Source organism: Arachis hypogaea, chromosome 10, assembly GCF_003086295.3.
Source record: "Arachis hypogaea cultivar Tifrunner chromosome 10, arahy.Tifrunner.gnm2.J5K5, whole genome shotgun sequence".
NCBI lineage: Eukaryota > Viridiplantae > Streptophyta > Magnoliopsida > Fabales > Fabaceae > Arachis > Arachis hypogaea.
Window position 1 is genome coordinate 103,106,019 of NC_092045.1, and position 19,926 is coordinate 103,125,944.

General features: G+C 35.2%; 1 protein-coding gene across 2 annotated transcripts; it reads right to left on the minus strand.

The window, feature by feature from the left end:
- Positions 1 to 133: 133 nt before the first annotated feature.
- On the minus strand, positions 134 to 13,809 carry LOC112716207 (molybdenum cofactor sulfurase). Of its 2 annotated transcripts, XM_025768067.3 has the most exons (22): positions 13,555 to 13,809; positions 13,257 to 13,355; positions 12,832 to 12,890; positions 12,275 to 12,435; positions 11,598 to 11,749; positions 11,393 to 11,519; positions 10,618 to 10,723; positions 10,500 to 10,545; positions 9,896 to 9,934; positions 9,652 to 9,808; positions 8,454 to 8,556; positions 7,129 to 7,245; positions 6,886 to 6,963; positions 6,683 to 6,784; positions 5,850 to 5,922; positions 5,664 to 5,774; positions 4,289 to 4,353; positions 2,926 to 3,077; positions 2,194 to 2,426; positions 1,737 to 1,873; positions 1,476 to 1,586; positions 134 to 1,126 (listed from the first exon to the last, which is right to left on the minus strand). In XM_025768067.3, exons 1-22 carry the CDS (start codon positions 13,664 to 13,666, stop codon positions 1,016 to 1,018), a joined length of 2,451 nt encoding a protein of 816 aa, XP_025623852.1. In that variant the 5' UTR covers positions 13,667 to 13,809; the 3' UTR covers positions 134 to 1,015. The 2 variants fall into 2 exon arrangements, with proteins under 2 accessions (XP_025623852.1, XP_029145582.1); XM_029289749.2 differs by lacking the exon at positions 9,896 to 9,934.
- Between the last annotated feature and the right edge of the window lie 6,117 nt (positions 13,810 to 19,926).

Genomic DNA, 19,926 nt, shown 5'->3' on the forward strand with positions numbered 1-19,926 from the left:
CTGACTTATATAGATATGAGCCTGTCATATTTATTGTAATATGGTAAGTTAGTCCAGTTTTATAATTTTCGTAATTGAGATTTAAACAGACAGAAAATCATACATCCATAAAAAAAAAAACAGAGAGAGAAAATAGATAAACTATATGAGTGCCTCGGGGGGCTCAATTTTATACATCAACATAAAGTCACAAGTCATAGTGAATACATCTGACCCAATTACAGATTGTTCGGAAGTTAATACAGAAGATATTATATACATATATTACACATGACACTACAAGACTTGGCTCATGCACGAGTTCCTAATCTGGAACCAGGCTAGCTTATAAACAGTAAATGTCCTACCACTCAGCAAATACTATCAAAAGAGAGGGGAAAATAACTAGCAAGATCATCACTAGGTGTCCTCAAAAGAAATCCCTGCATGCAGATATATCACAGAGGGCCGTTGGGCAACTGCCCCAGCTCTCCACCTCCTCCAGCCACACTCTTCAGATGAGCTAGAAGCTAAATCTACTGCCATCTGATCCTCCCACGCTGGTATCTCCTCAGACGGATCCTCCTCCTCTGAAAAACTCGTCAGAAAATCGTGACTTCCATTTCAAATTAGGGACTCCTGTGTGGGCCAAATCCTGAGGTGTCGTGTAATATATATGTATATAAGTATATTATGAACTCCTGAACAGTATGTAATTGGGTCAGATGTGCTCACTATGACTTGTGATTTTTTGTTGATGTATAAAACTGAGCCCTCGAGGGCCGGGCACCCATATATGATATCTACTTTCTCTTTATATGCTTTTGTATGGATGTATCATTTTTTTTTTGTTTAAATCTCAATTACAAAAATGATGAAACTGGACTAACTTACGATATTACCAACTGACTCATATCTATATAAGTAATACAGAGTCTAGAGTCCCATAAGTCAACTAAATGGTAGCGCCTAACGAATAGCATAGGTCATGATGTACTGAAAGTTAGGTCATTACACCTATGCGCTAATTGCTAAATTAAATAGACTCTGGATGAACATGCTGCCCAATATGAAGCCAGGAATAATCATGCTGCTGCTCTTCATCACTAGATTCATACTTGAGTAGTATGCCAAACAAAATCTTTCCCTGTTACATGTCAAAAATAGAACACTGATTCATAAGAGAATGGAAATGAGATCCAGCAACAAGACAGGAAGTTAAAAAACTTATAACAATCTCCTTTCAGATATTGCAAAATTCATTGTGACCCCCCTTGTATTTGTCCAGTTTACATTAACCTCACCTGAATCTCTCTTGGTGTTATATTTTCAGGGGTGCTTGATATCAAATTTTGTATCAAGCTACCAAATGTAAGATTACTTAAATCTCAAGGGAGATCAATGTATATTTTTAGAAATCGAAGAGTCAAGTTAAATTTCATCAAATCTCAAGATATGTTGTGCAAATCGCCCTAGAAAAAAAAGTCTTGGCCAACCTTTACTCTCCTGTATGATGCTAAAGTTGCGAATGGTTCATTTGACTTTTGCACTTCTCCAGCATTTTGTGAAAAGTTGATCATCTGGCATCGATTGCATCCCCCCAGCGACTGATGGAAAGAATAAAAAGAAGAGAGAACAAAATGAGTGGAACGAATGAAACACATAGGAAGACGGCAGACAAAAGTAAAAAGGGCCATCTTTATATAATGGCACAAACTTGGCTATGTCAAATAATTTCAGAGTTTATCATCACTTACTCTGAAATACGTATTTCCAATTCTAATGGTTCTCCATCCATCTTCACCGTAAGGTCTGCCTCCGGATACGACAAGGTTTGGGCGAAACCTACTTGCATCGACTTGCATTGCCGTAACACATATGTCCTTCTGTACATCTGGTACCATGAACCATAGTTGGAAAACACAGTGATCAACAAAGGGTAAAATTGAAAAGTGAAGTCGATTTTCTTGAATATCACTAGCCTTCTTTTTTCGTTTCTTAATCACTTTGCATTCTTATGAATGGATCCAATAACCAGTTAATGAAAATGCAATCCATTACATTTTGTTCTAGTTCTATAAGTTTTGTTCACAAGCTAGTCAAATTCTTATATTGCATTCTAAATCAAATGGAAGCAATAGCATAGTAGGAAACAAAAAAATGAACAAGGACTTGCATGTCATACTATTAATATAGTAAGGTACAAAAGCACACCTGAACATAGTCGTCTATTTAGGTCAGACACACTTTCCTCAGATACAAGTAAGAACTGTGCTTCATTGGGAAAATTTAGCGTGCTCTTAGTATCTCTACAGGTTGCTACACCTTTGGTCTTGTTCAACATAAAATCATGCTCGGTACTAGAATACCGAAACAAAGTGCAGGGTTTACCAATGGCTTCGCTAAACCATACATTGGTTTCTTTGCTGTAATTATATACCTTGTACCTGTGCAATCAAAACCACAAACAAAAAATTGTAACAATAAGACAATTTAATACCATCTTAAAAGCTATCATATAAAACGTCAGCTAGAACAATAAACTACAAAGCTTCATGTTATACTAACATGCTCAGAGATTTAACTAATCGGCACCGTGGAAATACTAAAAGAAATCACCCAAAATAATACATGAGAATACTTTTATAGCTATGACTACAGTGTAACAATGCAAAAGTAGACATTTCATTTCTCAGATGTCCCCATATAAATATTTGTAGCTTCATCTTGTAAACTTAGTGTTTTCTATAATAATAATATGCTAGATAATACTAGAACATTGGTTCGAAAATGGTGTGACAAACGCAATTGGAAATTCTGAATACTATATCTTTTTCATTTCTTTTTTATTTTTGGTGAAAGTCCACATAAGCAAAGCTATATGAATGATATGGTTGCAAGATTGTACTTAGATTAGAAGATAAATCATGTGCATAATTCCTATACCTTTGACCATATAGTTCAAGTTCTTCCATAGCACCATGATTTACCCCTGACTCAAGCTTGATCTGCAATCTTTCTTTGCAATGTGGAGACTCTACAAATAGTATTCCCTGACTGAGGTCAATAAAGGTGCTTATAAAGCACATTTCAGGAACCTAAAAATCAAGTTGGAAAATATCAAAATCAAGATGGAAAATATCAAAACTTTACAATTTTTAGTTCTAAAGAGTGAAAACTCAATAAAGAAGTTATCTCTTCATAATATGATATTGGTATTATAACTTGAAATATTAATATATAAAATTATAATTAACTTGAAGTGATACAAGAAGCCTAAAACAGGCCAAAGATATTTATCATGTTTGAGTCTAATAGGAGGTAAGTTGGTTTGAATCAGCTATACATCTCTTTTGCGTTCCTCTATGGCTAATTTTTCATGGAATGCATTGTTTGGTATATTTGGTGAGGTTTAGGTGTATCCTTGAAATTTGAATCAGTTCTTGTTGACCAGGTTTGTTGCCTCCGGGAGCAGGAAAACCCAAACTTTTGTGGTTAGCATGCCATCTATGCCATTATTTGGTGCTTTGGTTTGGAGCTTAACTCTCACATCTTTCATGGCAGGAAGTTGGCCTTTTAGAGGGACATCCAATGAGTTCATTTTGTATTTAGGATCCCTTTTTCTCCGTGCTCTTTGTAATATTGTTTTTTTCTCTTTTTATCAATATTCTTCTTTTGTGCAAGTAATAGTAATAGTAAGAAACCACAAACACAGTAGCAGTATGATTGTATTATTCACACTGAGAGTCTAGATCTCAGCTCACAGTTGAAGAGAAAAGAGAAGACAACTAGCAACATGCAAAGAGAAACAGGGGCACAGGGCACTATAGCAGCCCCATTCTCCTTCCCGAATTCAACCTGCCAGCAAACACACGCACTATGCACACACCCACATGCCAGCATGGCATTCCCTTACTCTCAATTTCTGCACAAGTTAGTTAGGCCAGGAGGACCCACTAAATTCTCCCACTCCCTGATTCTGCTTAGTTACAAAACTGTCGCTGAACTTCTTGCCCCTATATACTGCAGCCTTTCGGGGAATTTATCCTTAAAGCTAACAGTAACTTGGTAGTTTCTTAACTGTGTAATCATAAGCGATATGTTCCATTATCACATGATCATTCAACTTTAGTGTTACTAAAGTTTGTCACCAACAGAGAGTGACAATGTTATAACCAGGTGAAATGTAAAGTGTGCTAGTCTAATTCCAAAACATGAAATATCAGGTCTAATTAAGACAAACCACAATGCAAATTGATGCAACATTTTCTATTTTCTACTTTTTGTCTACAGATGCATAGCAAATTACCTTTTTTTGTGTAAGAATTTCACCATTTAGACTCATAAGAATCCATTCGCGATCATGTTTTAGTCCTGCACAAGATTCACAGAAGAACGTCCCATTAAAGGATTAAGATTATAAAGAAAAGGATAACTCCTGCATTCAATTTAAAAATTGAAATATAAAGAAACAAGTAAAAGTTGGACAAAAATGGTTATGCATTTGGTTCATGTTGTACTAATTCTTCTAATTAAAAATTTTGAGTTTGGGTATAATGTAGATTAAGTTAGTGCATTATATGCGCTTCCAAACTCTTACATGAGAGGTTATGTTAGTTTTAAAGCCATCAGAAGAGCATCATAGATTAAACATTACATAATATTTTAGGAAATAACCTCATTATCTTCAAGTACTTTTAGAATATATATGTTAATTTAGTAAGCAATTTGGAGTTATTATTGATTTTGTTTAGGTTATTGGTCTTATTGTTGGTAGGGTTCATGACTGTCTTCATGCTCTTCTAAGTTAGAGAGGTTTTTAATATAAGCAGGACAGCATGACATGAGATATACTAGCTAAGAAAAACTTGTCTCATACTAGTATCCATATCTATTCTCACCCTCCCTTTCTTATTATAGAACTTGAAAATAATTATAGTAGCTCCCTATAGAAAGGGCTAAAAAACCGTCCCTAAGGTCTCTCTCTCTCCCTCTCCCTCTCCCTCTCCCTCTCCCCCTTTATGCCGCTGCTGCCCATGCCCAACCCCTATCACCGCACCTGCAACTCCTCCTCCTTCCAACCGACAATGAATTTGGCACCAAGAATTTGGCGATGAACGTCATGAAGAGACTAAAGCCATCCATCCTTGGAGGTGAGAGTGAGCTTGATGTCACTGGAAACGGCGTCGTTGAACTGGTTGCCGGGGCTGCGGGAACATCGGGTTTAGGTGGTTGGATCTGACTCTAAGAGTGAGGGCAGTAGTGGCTCGCGGTGTCGGGTTCGCTGGCCATCATCTTTAAGAGTGTAGGGCTGGATCGAGAAGAACATGTCGGCAACATGTCGATGATGATAATGAAATGGTGATTGAGAACATGTCTGAGAGTGAGGGTGGTGGTGGCTCACGGTGTCGGGAACATGTCAATGATGATGATGTGGTGATTGAGAAGAACAGCTTCTCTCTCTCTCTCTCTCTCTTTCTCTGTTCTTTTTCTTTTTCTTTTTAATTTTATAATTTGTTTTCTTAGGAGTAATTTGGTCCATAAATTTAAGATTTAGGTAAAAAAGATGATTTTAACAAAATTCAACATTAGGGACGATTTTGAATGTAAAAAAACATTAAGGACGATTTTAATTTTCGGCCAAAACCTTAGAGACCAAAATCATACTTAACCCAAATAATTACCATTTTTGCTAAGAGGCCAGCTTCTTGAACAGAACCCTCCACAAGATTTTATGGGGTATATTGTAATTGATTTAAGATGATAACCAGTATCCGGGGAACCCTTCTCAATGCCTGCAGGTGACAGTAAATCCGTAAAAAATATATGTTGGAAATATGATAGAATTTATCTTGGAAGCGGGGACAGACCTTCCAATTGATTCCCATGGCAAATGTCATTTTGAGATGACACGAAGGAACTTGCTACAAAATCAATAAATTTCTGAAATCCACAAAACAAAGGGAAAACTATATTAAAACCGAAAAGAAGTGATATTTAGATTTGTTAAGAAGTCAACAAAATCTTGACATCTCACAGTGTTACACGAAGCATAAACCAAACAGAACTAGAAATTGGCAACAATTGTAGTGAGCCTAGCAACAAAACTAGTGAGCATTGGCAATTACAGAAATTACCAAAAACAAAAGGAAAAAAAAAATCAAAACCCCAAGGATACAATCAAGAATGGTGTTGAGCCCTCGCAACCTGGTCCTTATATAACAGATGTTCCTTTGAAACACCTTAGCTGAGCTCCAAAGCAAAGAGAAGCAAGAAACATATTCTATATCACAACAAACACCCACCTAAATGTGCTATGGAATTTCGTGCACAGTTCTACAGGATTTCAACCTATTTTCTTCTTGCATATCCTAAGAGTTATTATCAGAAACGCTTCTATAAAGGGTCAATAAATCCGATTGGCCAACAATGGCTTATTCCACAAAGAATTAACAATTGAACATTGCAAGAAAAGGTCTGACTAGTTTAATCCATGCAAGATGCAAATATTAGTATAAATGATTGTTTTAGATCCATAAAAGCAGTCATAACTCTATGCTGCACACCTCCCATATTAAGTTGGTATGTGTTCAAAAAGAAAAAATGGAAATGAACCAAGAATCAAAAGTTTCAAACGTTCAATATTTCAAAACAGAGAGAGTGTGATTAAAAAAGAAATTACAATGAATAAAAGAATTCCAACCTTAGCCTCCTCATAAGTTGACATGTAGCCAAAGGATACTCTTACGGCTCCAGTAGGTTTTCCATTGATTACATCATGATCATCCCAGCAAACATGGCCAGCCTAAATACAGAAATATTGTTATTTTTTTTTTTATACAATAACATCACATATAGACCAATCACAGACAGTCATGAGCAAGTTAAAGCAGAAAATAGAAATACCTCCGTATTTGATAAAAGATCCAAATGAGACAAGCCAAGGTATTTTGCACATGCACCTGGATTACAGAAGCATCCTGTCTAAATAGACAGCAGGTGGAGATTATTATTCAGCATTCAATTGATGACTGTAAAGTACAAAAAAAAGAGTCCCCCCCCCCCCCTCCTCTCCCAAAAACAAAAAATGGATGAGTAGAAAATTTTAATGTTAAGGAAAAATATGACACTGAAATTCATAAGTCATACCCTTAGCTGAATTCCTGAAAGAGATGCCAGCTTTTCCACTTCACGGTATCCATACCAAGAACCATCTGCCCTTTTTAAGTTGAATGAAACAATAGGACCCATTTCATAACACAGTTCCTGGATGGAAGAAAATTTAATAAATACAGCACAGAGAACTCCAATTTCAATAAGATGTGGTGATGCAAACCTCATTTGATAAATTAGAAACTAAGAAAAGAGCTCCCTTATATCTCATATAACCCCACAGTTATGTATACAATTTTTTCATAAAAAAGAAACTTATGAGAAAGAAAAGACTGCATAGAAAGAGGACAAGATACCCACACAAGAAGAAAGAAACTACAATATTGAATCATGTAAAAAACAGATGTCAATCTCTCTGCATATTCACCAATCGAACACCTAAGTCAATTTTAAGAATTTACAGAGAAGGTTCAGAAGGTATCCTTATCCCAAGAGTTGTGTAAAGGAGAAATCTGCTATGTAAGTTCAAACATTTCCTTCAAACATTGAAGGATAGCAAAAAATGAAACATTGTCAGAGTTTTAACTTGTTTATGCATATCAAAGCCTTCAAATTTTAGTACATAAAAACTGACGCAGGTCCCTGGGGAAAATCTGGTTCTCTGCATAAGTGTCTAAAAAGAGCTTGTTCCATAGATAATTTGTATCTAAACAATGGGGAAAAAAAAAAAGTAGTGACATAAATATTAAGCACCAACTTCAACAACTGCTATGCAAGGGCATGTGGAAAGCTGAAAAGGCCTTGGAAAAGCCTCAGAAAGAGGAAAACTGCTGACCCAGTTATCCTCCTAAAATTTGATCCTAAACTGTTAGCTATAGTCAAAATGAAAAGAGAAGTTAAATAGGATGAACCCTAAGAAGATAAACTTCCAAAAACTAGCACAAGCAGGTCATCTCAGAGACATGGTGTACCACCCATTCGGTTGCAAGATGAACCGACTTTGAATATCTTTGTGCTAGAAGGAAGAACATTCTAAACAGATAAACTAGCAGATATCTTCACCACATCTGTGTGCAATTATGGGGTAGCATACATATGTAACAATCTAGATGCATGACATGTCTGCTTTAGCTTAAGAGGAGTGTTTATATTATACAATCCCTTTGTAAATAGTCAATCGGATATCCACTTGTCCTCAATTGATCACCCTATGTCTAAGGGAATAGATTATGTGTATTCAGCACATAAATTCATGAACACAGGGCTTTTCAAGTCATTCACGTCACACAGAAGTAATTTCAAGAGTATAATAAAACTATAAATTGGACAACAACTAAAGAATTCATTATGTATTAACTAACCATTGAACTTTGATGTCCATAGATTATGCACACATTAGATCCATTGCAATGTCTCAAAGCCAAAAGCATTTTTCTTGTATATAAGGCAAGAGATTTTGTATGTCTACAAGGCAACAAAATTTTGAAACTTCAAAAAGAATAATAATAAATCACAGAGAGATCAAGGTATTCAAATGAAGAAAGCAAAACAAGCATGTAGATTGAGCATTGTTGCAGAGACCACAGAGAAGATGTCAAGTGTTGTATTGGTAGGTATACGCTGTTAGAAATTAAGAGAATATCCTATGACTTATGTCCGTACTTAACCATGATTACAGTTTTAGTATTATTATAAATAGGAATTAACATTTTTTATTTTGAATACACCTCATTCATTAGATTATACTCATCAAAATATTCATAATCTTTACCCTCTCTTTCCCTTCTTCCATATCTAAAACCTACAATCTCAACAAAATATGGCCGAAATACCCTCTATAATAGCTTGAGCAATCCTCCCACTTGAGAACTTCTTGAAGTTGAACTAGGCCTACTTTGTCTCAATATTACTGTTAGTAAGCTTCCCATCTTGAGTGTAACAGTTGAAATTGTAATTAAGAAAGGGGTGGAGGGTGCCCAAGTACCTCGTTGTACAAAAAGCAGTAGCGTATCTCTATACATAAATAGCTATAGCAACGACAATCATTCTCACAAGGTGGGGTCAATTACAAATTTACAATCAAACAATACTATCATATTATGGCAATAAGTTTTCTTAAAAAAAAAATTAAATCTAGGTCTTTCAATTTGTTCTTCCTCTACAGTTTTTTTAATTCTACTAACCTTATTGGGGAACTCCACTTAATAGGCTATTATTGACCTACTCCTCACACAACCAAACAATCTTAGGCAAGACTATATCATCTTTCTCTTAATTGGTGTTAGTCCTACCTTCCTTCTAATACTTTCATGATTGATCTTAGAATGTACATCCAATCACTCACTGGAAGACTAATATAAAACCTAGTTTATGCTCTTGTTGGCACTTTATCCTAACACCAAAAAGCATCTCTAGATTTTCCATTGAAAAGCATAAGCATATATCAGCATACGACCAATAAGATTAAGATATCATGTGATAGGTGTAAAGGTCTCCTGCATGGAAATGGGAGTTTTTTTTTTAATTTTTTTTAAAAGGTATTTATCCTATTCTGCATACCGTGATATTGCAGATGCAGTTAGAGATCTCAGGATTTTGAAGCCATGGCGGACAGATGCTATACTCAGGAATGAAACTGTACCATCCTCAAACAACTCCTCAATACCTTCCCTTCTTTTAATGAAATCAATATCAGCAATTGAAGCAGCAACAGTTCCTGTGACGGCCACCGATCAACCACATAACTGAGTACTAAACACAGAATCACAGACAGGGATACAATTGTAACCAATAAGCCACAAACCTCCACTAAAATAAGTCTTCTTCAGCAACTTGGCAGCGTCTGTGATGATAAATAATGAGGCAAATTTTCACAAGGGATAATTAATACCATAACTAAATTTTCCATTATCAATGAATACATTTAGAAAATAGAAGGAAAAGAGGAGATATCATGAAAGAACACAAGATGGCAGTCAATAATTAGTAAATGAACACAAGAGCTATTTCTTTTTTATAAACTATTATTAGGAAGCATTCTAAGAACCTAGACAATTGGAAGTAGCTTTTTTCTTTTATTTCTTTTTTTCTTTTTCCTTTTCTTTTGTGTTTGTGTGTGCACTACCCTCATGTGCTCAGCGTAATGAGTAATGACATTCATTCAAGGGACAAAGGTTTTGTTTCCCATTTTGGTAATAAATACATGATATAACAAGTCCATCCATAGGATGCAGGCTTCTTTCTAAAGCATATACACATTACATCAGTAGAATCATCTATTCGTGACATAATACCAATGAAGATAACTTTCTTGTTACTAAATGTCACTGAGAAATAAATAAGAAAATGAAATATAGTGTCAGTAAAGTGCAGCAAATTATTCCATTTTTCAAAGATAGGTAGCTTACCATTTCGAACAATAAGAGCTCCAAGCCCAGTTGGATAGCCAAAGAGCTGACAAGAACACAAGATCAGTTTTTGAAGTAGCTCTAGATAAAAACAAAATAAACACTTACAAACTCATACCTTGTAGAATGAGATTGTGACAAAATCTGCAGGATATTTGGATAAATCAGGTGGCATGGTGGCACATCCTTTTGCAGCATCAATCAAGACCATCCATTGTCCATTTCTTATGAGAGAAATAGTAAATATAAGATCAATGCTTTAACAAAGTTAAACAAAATAAATGAAGCATCTCAATATATGAATGTGTATTAGATAGAGAGAGAAAGAGACAAGGCATAACACAAATTAAATACATATATATATAGGTCTTCTATCATTGTAGAGATTTCTCCCGCATTAGAAGAACAGGTAAAACAATGGGTAAGAAAAATAATGGAAGAAATCATACAAAGGAGTAAAGTTGAAGTTCGTGTACTGGATTCTCCTCATTTTAGAAAGTAGTAAAAATGGAACTGGAAACCAAAAATTCCTATAACACCAACAAGTGACATATACAAGTCTTAAATGCTAACATGAATCCTGACGCTATGATTATTGAACCTCAAGTACCTAGTAATCTGGCATATACAAAAGTGGACACCATCACGCATGCACACAATTTCCCATCAAACAACTAGAGTATATTTCATTGTCACAAACCATTACATTGAATCAAGCAAGAACTTCAAATGCAGATTCAATTTGACAAACAACTTCATTATCTAATGAATCTCGCTGAACTATAATGGCAAATGGTTAAATATGTATGAGTGAAGTCACTTTTTATACTACTTAGACAAAGATTTAAAGGCATGCATAACAAGATAATAAGACAAACAACTTTGTATATTACTTGCAAACTGAAGAAATCCCTAAATCCCTGCTCGAGTGCTCCTTGATAATCTTGACCAAGTCAAGGTCAAATCTCAACCCTGAGAAGTTGCACTCAGAGGGAAAAGCAAACAAATTATACACATGACCTGCATTAGAAAAACAGATATAAGTAAGGTAGTCTAGAACCTAGGAAGAAAAAAAAAAACCATAATCTTAAGATTTACCATCTGGCTTTCCCTCCAGCAACCCAGCTACTTTTCTCCTTTGTACTTGGTGTGGTGATATCTTCATAGCAATGTTTTCTCCAGATACTCCAGGAGCTTCATTTTCTTTAATGTCTACAGCTATGGATGCAGCCCCTTGACCAAGAGCGTATCTAAAACTAGTTAAGGAGATGGATAGGCTGAACTTATTAATCACCAAAGCAGAGCAATGGTAATGGAATATTTAACAGCACAATAGATTTATTAGAAGCAACATCAACATTTTTCCAAGGAAGTACAATGTGGAAGTGATTAGATACAATAACATATTCAGAAAAGAAGGTGAAAAAAGAAACAGGCATTCTCTGAATACAAACACAAGAAAGTCAAATTACTACAGAAAAATTAGATGAAATAGTTCAATGTTGAAGTCCCACTGAACAGAAATTTTGAATTGGAGTCACATCAGAGCAGTAGAAATATCTAACGATGTCCATTTAACTGATTTCAAATCTTATCCTATTTTACTAAATCTAATGGAATAATGTCACCTGAACAGTGATAGTACACACTAGAATACCATTATGTCTTACACCCGCACGTTGCAGGGAGTGATTACTTAGCACTCTCCTGATAAAAGCCAAAGGATATCCTTATAAAATTGAATTTTCATTTTTAATAAGGTAGGTATAGGATACTCTCTTATACCAAGAACACTATTATGATTCTCCATCGTATACATAAAAGTGCTGTCACAACTCCATGGAAAAGCCTCTCCAACTAACTTCAGTGCTGCTGTTGCCCCAAAGGTAAATATACATTTATAGTCTTTTGGAGATGCATTGCAATAATCGAGGACCTGTATGACTGATAGTCAAAATATACGTGAAGATGTAGATTACAAATATCAAAAGTACAAAAAGAGCTAATCAAACAGCAATCTCTTCGTATGAAACTACTAGATGGACACATCTATATCGGTGATTCAACAAGGCCCATACAAGTCAATCAAACATAACAAGATAAGCCCTGCATTGCATCCAGACTCCAGTAATAGTGGATGACATGCAATCACCAATAGAAATGTATCTAGCATGAGGATAGGAACATGAATCTTTGCATAAGACATTCATAGTAACTTCTTTCTAGATCCTAGAGATCTCTCAGCAAACAATCTAATCCGAATTATCATGATTGAATCACAGCAATTCAAATGCATAGAAAACAAAAGTCATAAGTGCGAAAGTGAATGAACCTGTTGGCGAGCATCCTTCACAATCTCAAGAGTCGCAGAGCTGGAATCACTTTGGCTATCTAGTATTAACATTAAGGACCTCCACTACACAACATTACTACATCTATTAACTACCAGAGACTTCTACCGCCCTCTAAGCAAAAATTGGATCCACGAGTCTGACCACACCATAACGTGCTATGATAAATCATATTTAGCTTCAAACCTTGAAAATCTAAGTCTCTTTCAATAGTTTTTCTATGTCTTTCTATATCTCTATCTATTGTCTGTCAACTACCAACTATATTAAGTTTCAACTCCGCATCATATATTACTAAAGAATTCGTCGTTCTTCCATTGCTATGCAGGAACAATGATAAAACAAACAAATAAAAAAGTGTAATCCATTGATAAGTAGACTTCTCAATAAATATTATGAGGGATACGAGGATTTCCATATACTTTACTCGTGAGATCACCAAAAATTGATTCCATTTGCAGCTCAGAGTATAAAGTAGCACCAGCATGATCCAAGTACACAAGATCTACAATTCCAAAATTGCAACACACGAAATAAGATATAGTTGAAACAGTAATTCTATTTTACTTTTATCTGAAAATGATAATATGATAACTAAAACTAAAGCCAATCTTTTTTTAAAAATAAAATAAAACAAGATTGAACCTTATCCTTCCAATTTGCATAGCTTGACTAAAAGGAAAAAGAAAAAAGAAAGTGAGTACCTCGTAATCTGTTGAATTCAGTAGCTCGAATTTGATCAATGGTTTTGGGAGTGTTTGGGTAGCCGTAATGTTCACCAAACTCCTTCAGAAATTCTTGCTTAGCAGCATCCATAATTGCTGGTTCACAAGACCCGATATTGATGGTTGTGCTTCAACTCTTGATCTTTCTCCAGTCTCCACAGAGCGTTCGGGATCGTATTGGGGATTCTGAAAAGCCAATTTATATATTCTGTTCCCGTAATGTTGGCAAACAATAATCTAAAATTATCTAATTTAATTTAATATTTATAATTTTATGTATATAATAATTAAAATTATATATTTATTATCTTTAATAATATATAAAAATAATTAAAAATATAAAATAAATTCATTTAAATTAATTTTTATTATCTTTTAAATATTTATGATCTTATTAATGGGAAATCAATTAGAATATTTTTTGTTTTTAATATTAAACTAGTAATAGTATTTTTTTTAAAATTTAGATTAATAAATTATTATTTTTAAATATTAAAATCATTTAATTAAAAAAATAAAAATCAGAACCGTTTAATTTATAAATAATACAAAAATTGACCAATTTGTAAAAACTATAAAAATTAGATTAAAATATTTCTATTAAAAAAATTAAAAAATATAAAATACAAAAATTAAATTCTTCAATTTGTATATTTTTATACTTTTAAAATATATCAAAAATTATAATATTAAAATATATCACTTCTTTTACTTCTATTAAAAAAAATCTTAATGAGAAATCTCAAATCTGTATTAGAGTATCCGTGATGAGATATTTTAAGAATGATTTAATTGAAATTTAATGCATGTACTTGTGATAGAGTTGGGTAAAGTGTAATGTATTGAACCTGACTTACGTGGTCTAATTGCCTTTGTTTGGACGGTTAGAGAAAATACAAAACAGGCAGAAAGAAGATGAAAGAAAATACAACCTTAAGAGTTTGTTTGTTTTGTGGACAGAGATATAGATAATAAATATTTAAAAAGAATTCGGATAAAAAAATATGGATATTAAACACAGTATTTTTATGACAATTTCTTTTATTTTTTTAAACGAAAAACAATAATAAACAAAAGATTTGAGAGAGATTTTAATAATAAAAATTTATTCATAGATAATTATCCTTTTTTCTTTATTTTAATTTGAGTTTTTTTTTTCTATATTGTTATAAGTTCTTATAGAAATATTCTTTTTTGTTTTTTTATCTTTGTATTTTTTTATTGTGTTTTGTTCTTTCAATTAGAATAAAAAGACTAAATCCAATTTCTATTGAATCTTTCAATTTATATAATAAAAAATTTAAAAATAAAAAAATAAAAAATTTAAAGAAATATAAAAATAAATTATACCCAAAAAATTTTGAATATTAAATTGGCAAAAAAGACTGAATTTGCAAAAGCAGAATATACTATAATAGAGTTAGGCAGCAAAAAATGAGTGAGAGACAGAAGAAGGGAGAGAAAGGTATGAGAAATATATCTATTTTAATTATTTTGCATAGTATTTTAATTTTGTCTATATATATTCAAATATAATATTGAACAAGTCATAAAAAAAACATAATATTGGATATTACATTAGTGTCTTATATATTATATCCAAAACAATACACAAAGGATAATTTTAATGTCTCTATTCTATTGTTTTTGTTTCAGTGTCAAGTTCTGTCATGTTTACAAAAATAAATGCAGCCTAATAGATTGAAGGATCTCAGACCGATTAATTTGTACAATGTTTTCTATAAGCTGGTGATCAAGGTTTTTGTGAATAGGCTTCAACCGTTTCTTCATTAGTTTATTGATTTGCAAGGAGGATTTATTCCGAGACGAGGAACACCAGAAAATATCATAGTTGCTCAAGAAGTTTTACACTTTATGAAAAAGATCAAAACGAAAAAAAAAAAAAGAATTGCATTTAAGATTGATTTGGAAAAAAACATATGATAGAGTTAGCTGGAATTTTCTGAAATACACTCTTAATCAATTTAATTTTCCTAGACAAACCATCAAATTGATTATGTGGTGTGTCCGAACTTCATCACTCTCTATCCTGTGGAATGGTAACAGACTTGAGAGTTTTCAACCTAACAGGAATTTGAGGCAGGGAGATCCTATGTCTCCATACTTATTTGTCTTGTACATAGAGCATTTAAGTTATTATATTTCGTATCTTGTAGAATCCAAACTCTGCCAACCAATTGCGATGTCTAGAGGTGGACCCTCCATATCTCACCTTAATATTTGCGAATGATTTCATTCTCTTTTGTAAAGCAAAAAATCTCAAGTTACTCAAAACTCTGCCAACTAAGCTGCTAATGTTCAGACCTTTAGGCATCCAAAGAAGAGTTTGAATACCTGGGATAAAGTGGTCAACAAGTTTCTGAATAAGTTCTTCCCTCCCAGAGACTGATTAAGCTGAGTACAGATATTCAGACCTTTAGGCAGGAAAAAAATGAATCCATTTATGATACCTGGGAAAGGTACAAGCTGATGTTCAGAAAGTGTCCTCCTGACATATTCTCAAAATAGATCAAGGTACATATCTTCTATGAAGGACTTTCTGATATGGCCAAGATGTCTCTGGATAATTCTACAGGTGGTTCCTTGCATATAAAGAAGACACCTGAAGAGGCTAACGAGCTCATTGAGATGGTCGTCAACAACCAATACTTATACTAATCAGAGAGGACTTCAGTAAAGAAAGGAGTTATGGAAGTGGATGTTGTAAATGCAATTCTTGCTCAGAACAAACTCCTATCTCAACAGATGAGTCTTATCACTCAACAACTGAGCAGCCTGCAAAGCCCAGTTGCTAAATTTCATAGTGCTCCACCAGATGTTCCCTATGATATGAGTGGTAGCTCTTCTCAAAGTGAAACTTACAACTATGACCAGTATATACCTGAGCAGGTCAACTACATGGGAAGTTCACCCAGAAATCCTAATGATGCTCCTTTTTCTCAGAATTTTAACCAAGGATAGAGAAATCACCTAAACTTTGGATGGATGGAGCAACCTCAGAGTACCCCTAACTTGGCATCCATTGTTGCAGAGCTCTCAAAAAGTTGACAAAGCTTTATACAGGAAGCACGAGACTCCCTTAGGAACCTGGAGATGCGAATAGACCAGTTAGACCAGCGAATACCTGAGCAAACCTCACCCGATAGTACAGTACCCAATTGTAGATAGGAGTGTCAGGCAGTTCAATTGAGGAGTGGCAAGATAGTAGTCACTCAATCTAAGAGCAGTGAGTAACTAGGTGAAAAAGAGACACCGAAACAGAAAATTACAGAGACAGAGAGCGCCAGGGAGGATGCTGAACGCCCAGTACGGGAGCTAAGGAGGGCGATGAACGCCCATGAAGACTTAAAGAACGACCCCTCAAGGAACCTTGACAACCCCTTTCCGGTCACTCTTAATGCACATCCTGCACTACCCAAGGCCCCAAAGTACAAGGTCAAATTGCCATACCCTCAGAAACTTCAGAAAGTAGAAAAAGACAAGCAATTCTCCAAGTTTCTGGAAGTCTTTCAGAAACTTGAGATCAACATCCCCTTTGTAAAGGCCCTTGAGCAAATGCCTCTTTATGCCAAATTCATGAAAGACTTGTTGAGTAACAAGAGGGATTGGAAAAAAATCGAGACAGTGGTACTTACTAAGGAGTGTAGTACAATCATCCAGAAAAATCTCCCAAAGAAACTATAGGATCCCGAGAGCTTTCTAATTTCTTGTACCATTGGAGACACTACGATTCAGAAGTCTCTCTGTGACCTTGGAGCTAGCATCAAACTTATGCCTCTATCAGTGATGAGAAAGCTCCAGATTGATGAGGTAAACCCACCCGGATTTGTCTTTAACTTGCTAACCGCTCTATCAAGTACCCTATTGGAGTGGTTAAGAATCTACGTATGAAAGTAGGGCCTTTAATCTTCCTTGCTGACTTTGTGATCTTGGACATGGAAGAGGACAAGAATGCATCTATCATCCTTGAAAGACTTTTCTTAGCCATAAGAGAAGCCCTTATAGATGTTTAGAAGGGTGAATTAACTCTGAGGGTCAATGAAGAGGAAATTGTTCTCAATGACTTAGAAGCCTTTCAATACCTTGATGATTCTGAAGGGTGTATGAGAATTGATATGATTGAACCACTAATTGAAGGGGTTTTTGAAGCTGAAAAGCTTGAAAATGTTCTAAAATCCTCCCCTGAAGACAGTTTGCTTGAGATCGAAGAGCCACCACCTCAGGGTGAGAAGCCTCATATGCCTAACAAAGAGGAAGGGCCTCCGAAACTTGAGTTGAAGCTTTTACCTCCATCCTTGGAGTACGCATTCCTGGGGGAACAAGATACTTATCCAGTAATCATTAGCTTTTCTCTGAGACATGAGGAGGAAGAGGAACTGATTCAAGTGCTCAGGAGTCATAAGACCACTATTGGATGGACCATTAGTGACTTAAAGGGAATTAGTCTAACCAAGTGTATGCACAAGATCTTACTAGAGGACGGTGCAAAACCAGTTGTATAACCACAGAGGCGGCTAAATCCGACCATGAAAGAGGTGGTCCAGAAAGAAGTGATGAAGCTTTGGGAAGTTGAGATCATTTACCCTATCTCTGATAGCCCATGGGTAAGTCTGGTACAAGTGGTCCCTAAGAAAGTAGGGATGACAGTGATCCAAAACAAAAGAAATGAGCTTATTCCTACGAGAACGGTCACAGGATGGCGCATGTGTATTGACTATAGGAGGCTCAACACTGCTACCCGGAAGGATCATTTCCCCCTTCCATTCATTAATCAGATGTTTGAGAGGCTAGCCAGCCATGCTTTCTACTATTTCTTAGACGGGTACTCTGGTTACAATCAGATTGCAGTAGACCTTCAAGACCAAGAGAAGACAACATTGACATGTTCTTTTAGAATATTTACTTACCGAAGGATGCCATTTAGACTCTGTAACGTTCCAGTAACTTTTTAGAGGTGTATGCTCTCTATTTTCTCAGATATGTAAAAAAGTTCATTGAGGTATTTATGGATGACTTCTCTATGTTTTGGTGACTCTTTTAATTCTTTCCTTAAGCATCTAACCTCAGTTTTGAAACGGTGTCAAGAAACAAACCTTATTTAAACTGGGAGAAATGCCACTTTATGATAACTGAGGGTATTGTTCTTGGTCACCGGATTTCAAACAAAGGAATAGAGGTTGATAAAGCTAAAGTGAAGGTAATTGAAAAATTACCACCACCCAATAATATTAAGGCAATAAGGAGTTTCTTAGGACATGCAGGTTTTTACAGGAGGTTTATAAAGGATTTTTCTATGATTGCTAAACCTCTGAGCAATCTTTTGGTTGCTGACACTCCTTTTGTTTTTTACAATGACTGCTTGCATGCCTTTGAAACTCTAAAAGCAAAGCTTATCTCTACACCCATCATAGTCCGTCCCAACTGTGAATTATTATTTGAACTAATGTGTGATGCGAGTAATTATGCTATAGGGGCTGTCTTGGGGGCAGAGGCAAGACAAGCTTATGCACGTCATTTACTATGCTAGTCGTGTTTTGAATGACGCGTAAAAGAATTACACCACTACAGAGAAGGAATTACTGTTGTTATTTATGCAATTGATAAATTTAGATCCTATTTAATTGGTTCCAAGGTTATTGTTTACACTGACCATGCTACTTTGAAGTACCTTCTAACCAAGTAAGATTCTAAACCAAGATTGATCAGGTGGGTGTTGTTTCTTCAAGAGTTTGACATTGAAATCAGAGACAGGAAGGGGTCAGAAAATCAAGTAGCTGATCACCTATCCAAGATTAAACCCGAAGAAGGAATGCCACCCCTTAATGATGTGACTGAGACATTCCCAGATGAGCAGCTATTCATGACTCAGAGGGCCCTATGGTTTGCAAACATTGCAAACTATAAGGCCAGGAGGTTCATCCCCAAGAAGTATACTAAGCCACAAGTTAGAAAGCTTCTTCATGATGCCAAACATTACTTGTGGGACGAACCATATATCTTTAAGAGATGCTCAGATGGAATGATCCGGCGTTGTGTCTCAGATGAGGAAGCATAGCAGATCCTCTGGCATTGTCATAGTTTTGAGTATGGAGGCCACTTTGGGGACAAAAGGATAGCTACCAAGGTCCTTCAAAGTGGTTTTTACTAGCCGACTCTCTTCCGAGACTCAGGAAAATTTGTAAGAAACTGTGACAGGTGGCAGAGACCCAGAAATCTCCCTTATAATCATGAGATGCCACAGCAGGGAATTCTAGAGATTGAGTTGTTTGATGTATGTGGAATTGATTTCATGGGACCCTTCCCCCTTCCCCTCCCTCATACTCAAATACT

Coding starts and splice junctions, on each gene's coding strand:
- LOC112716207 (XM_025768067.3), bottom strand. CDS start 13,666: ATGGATGCTGCTAAGCAAGAATTTCTGAAGGAGTTTGGTGAACATTAC. Junction 13,356..13,554: donor TGAATTCAACAGATTACGAG/GTACTCACTTTC, acceptor TTGGAATTGTAG/ATCTTGTGTACTTGGATCAT. Junction 6,964..7,128: donor TTTCAGGAATTCAGCTAAGG/GTATGACTTATG, acceptor CTGTCTATTTAG/ACAGGATGCTTCTGTAATCC.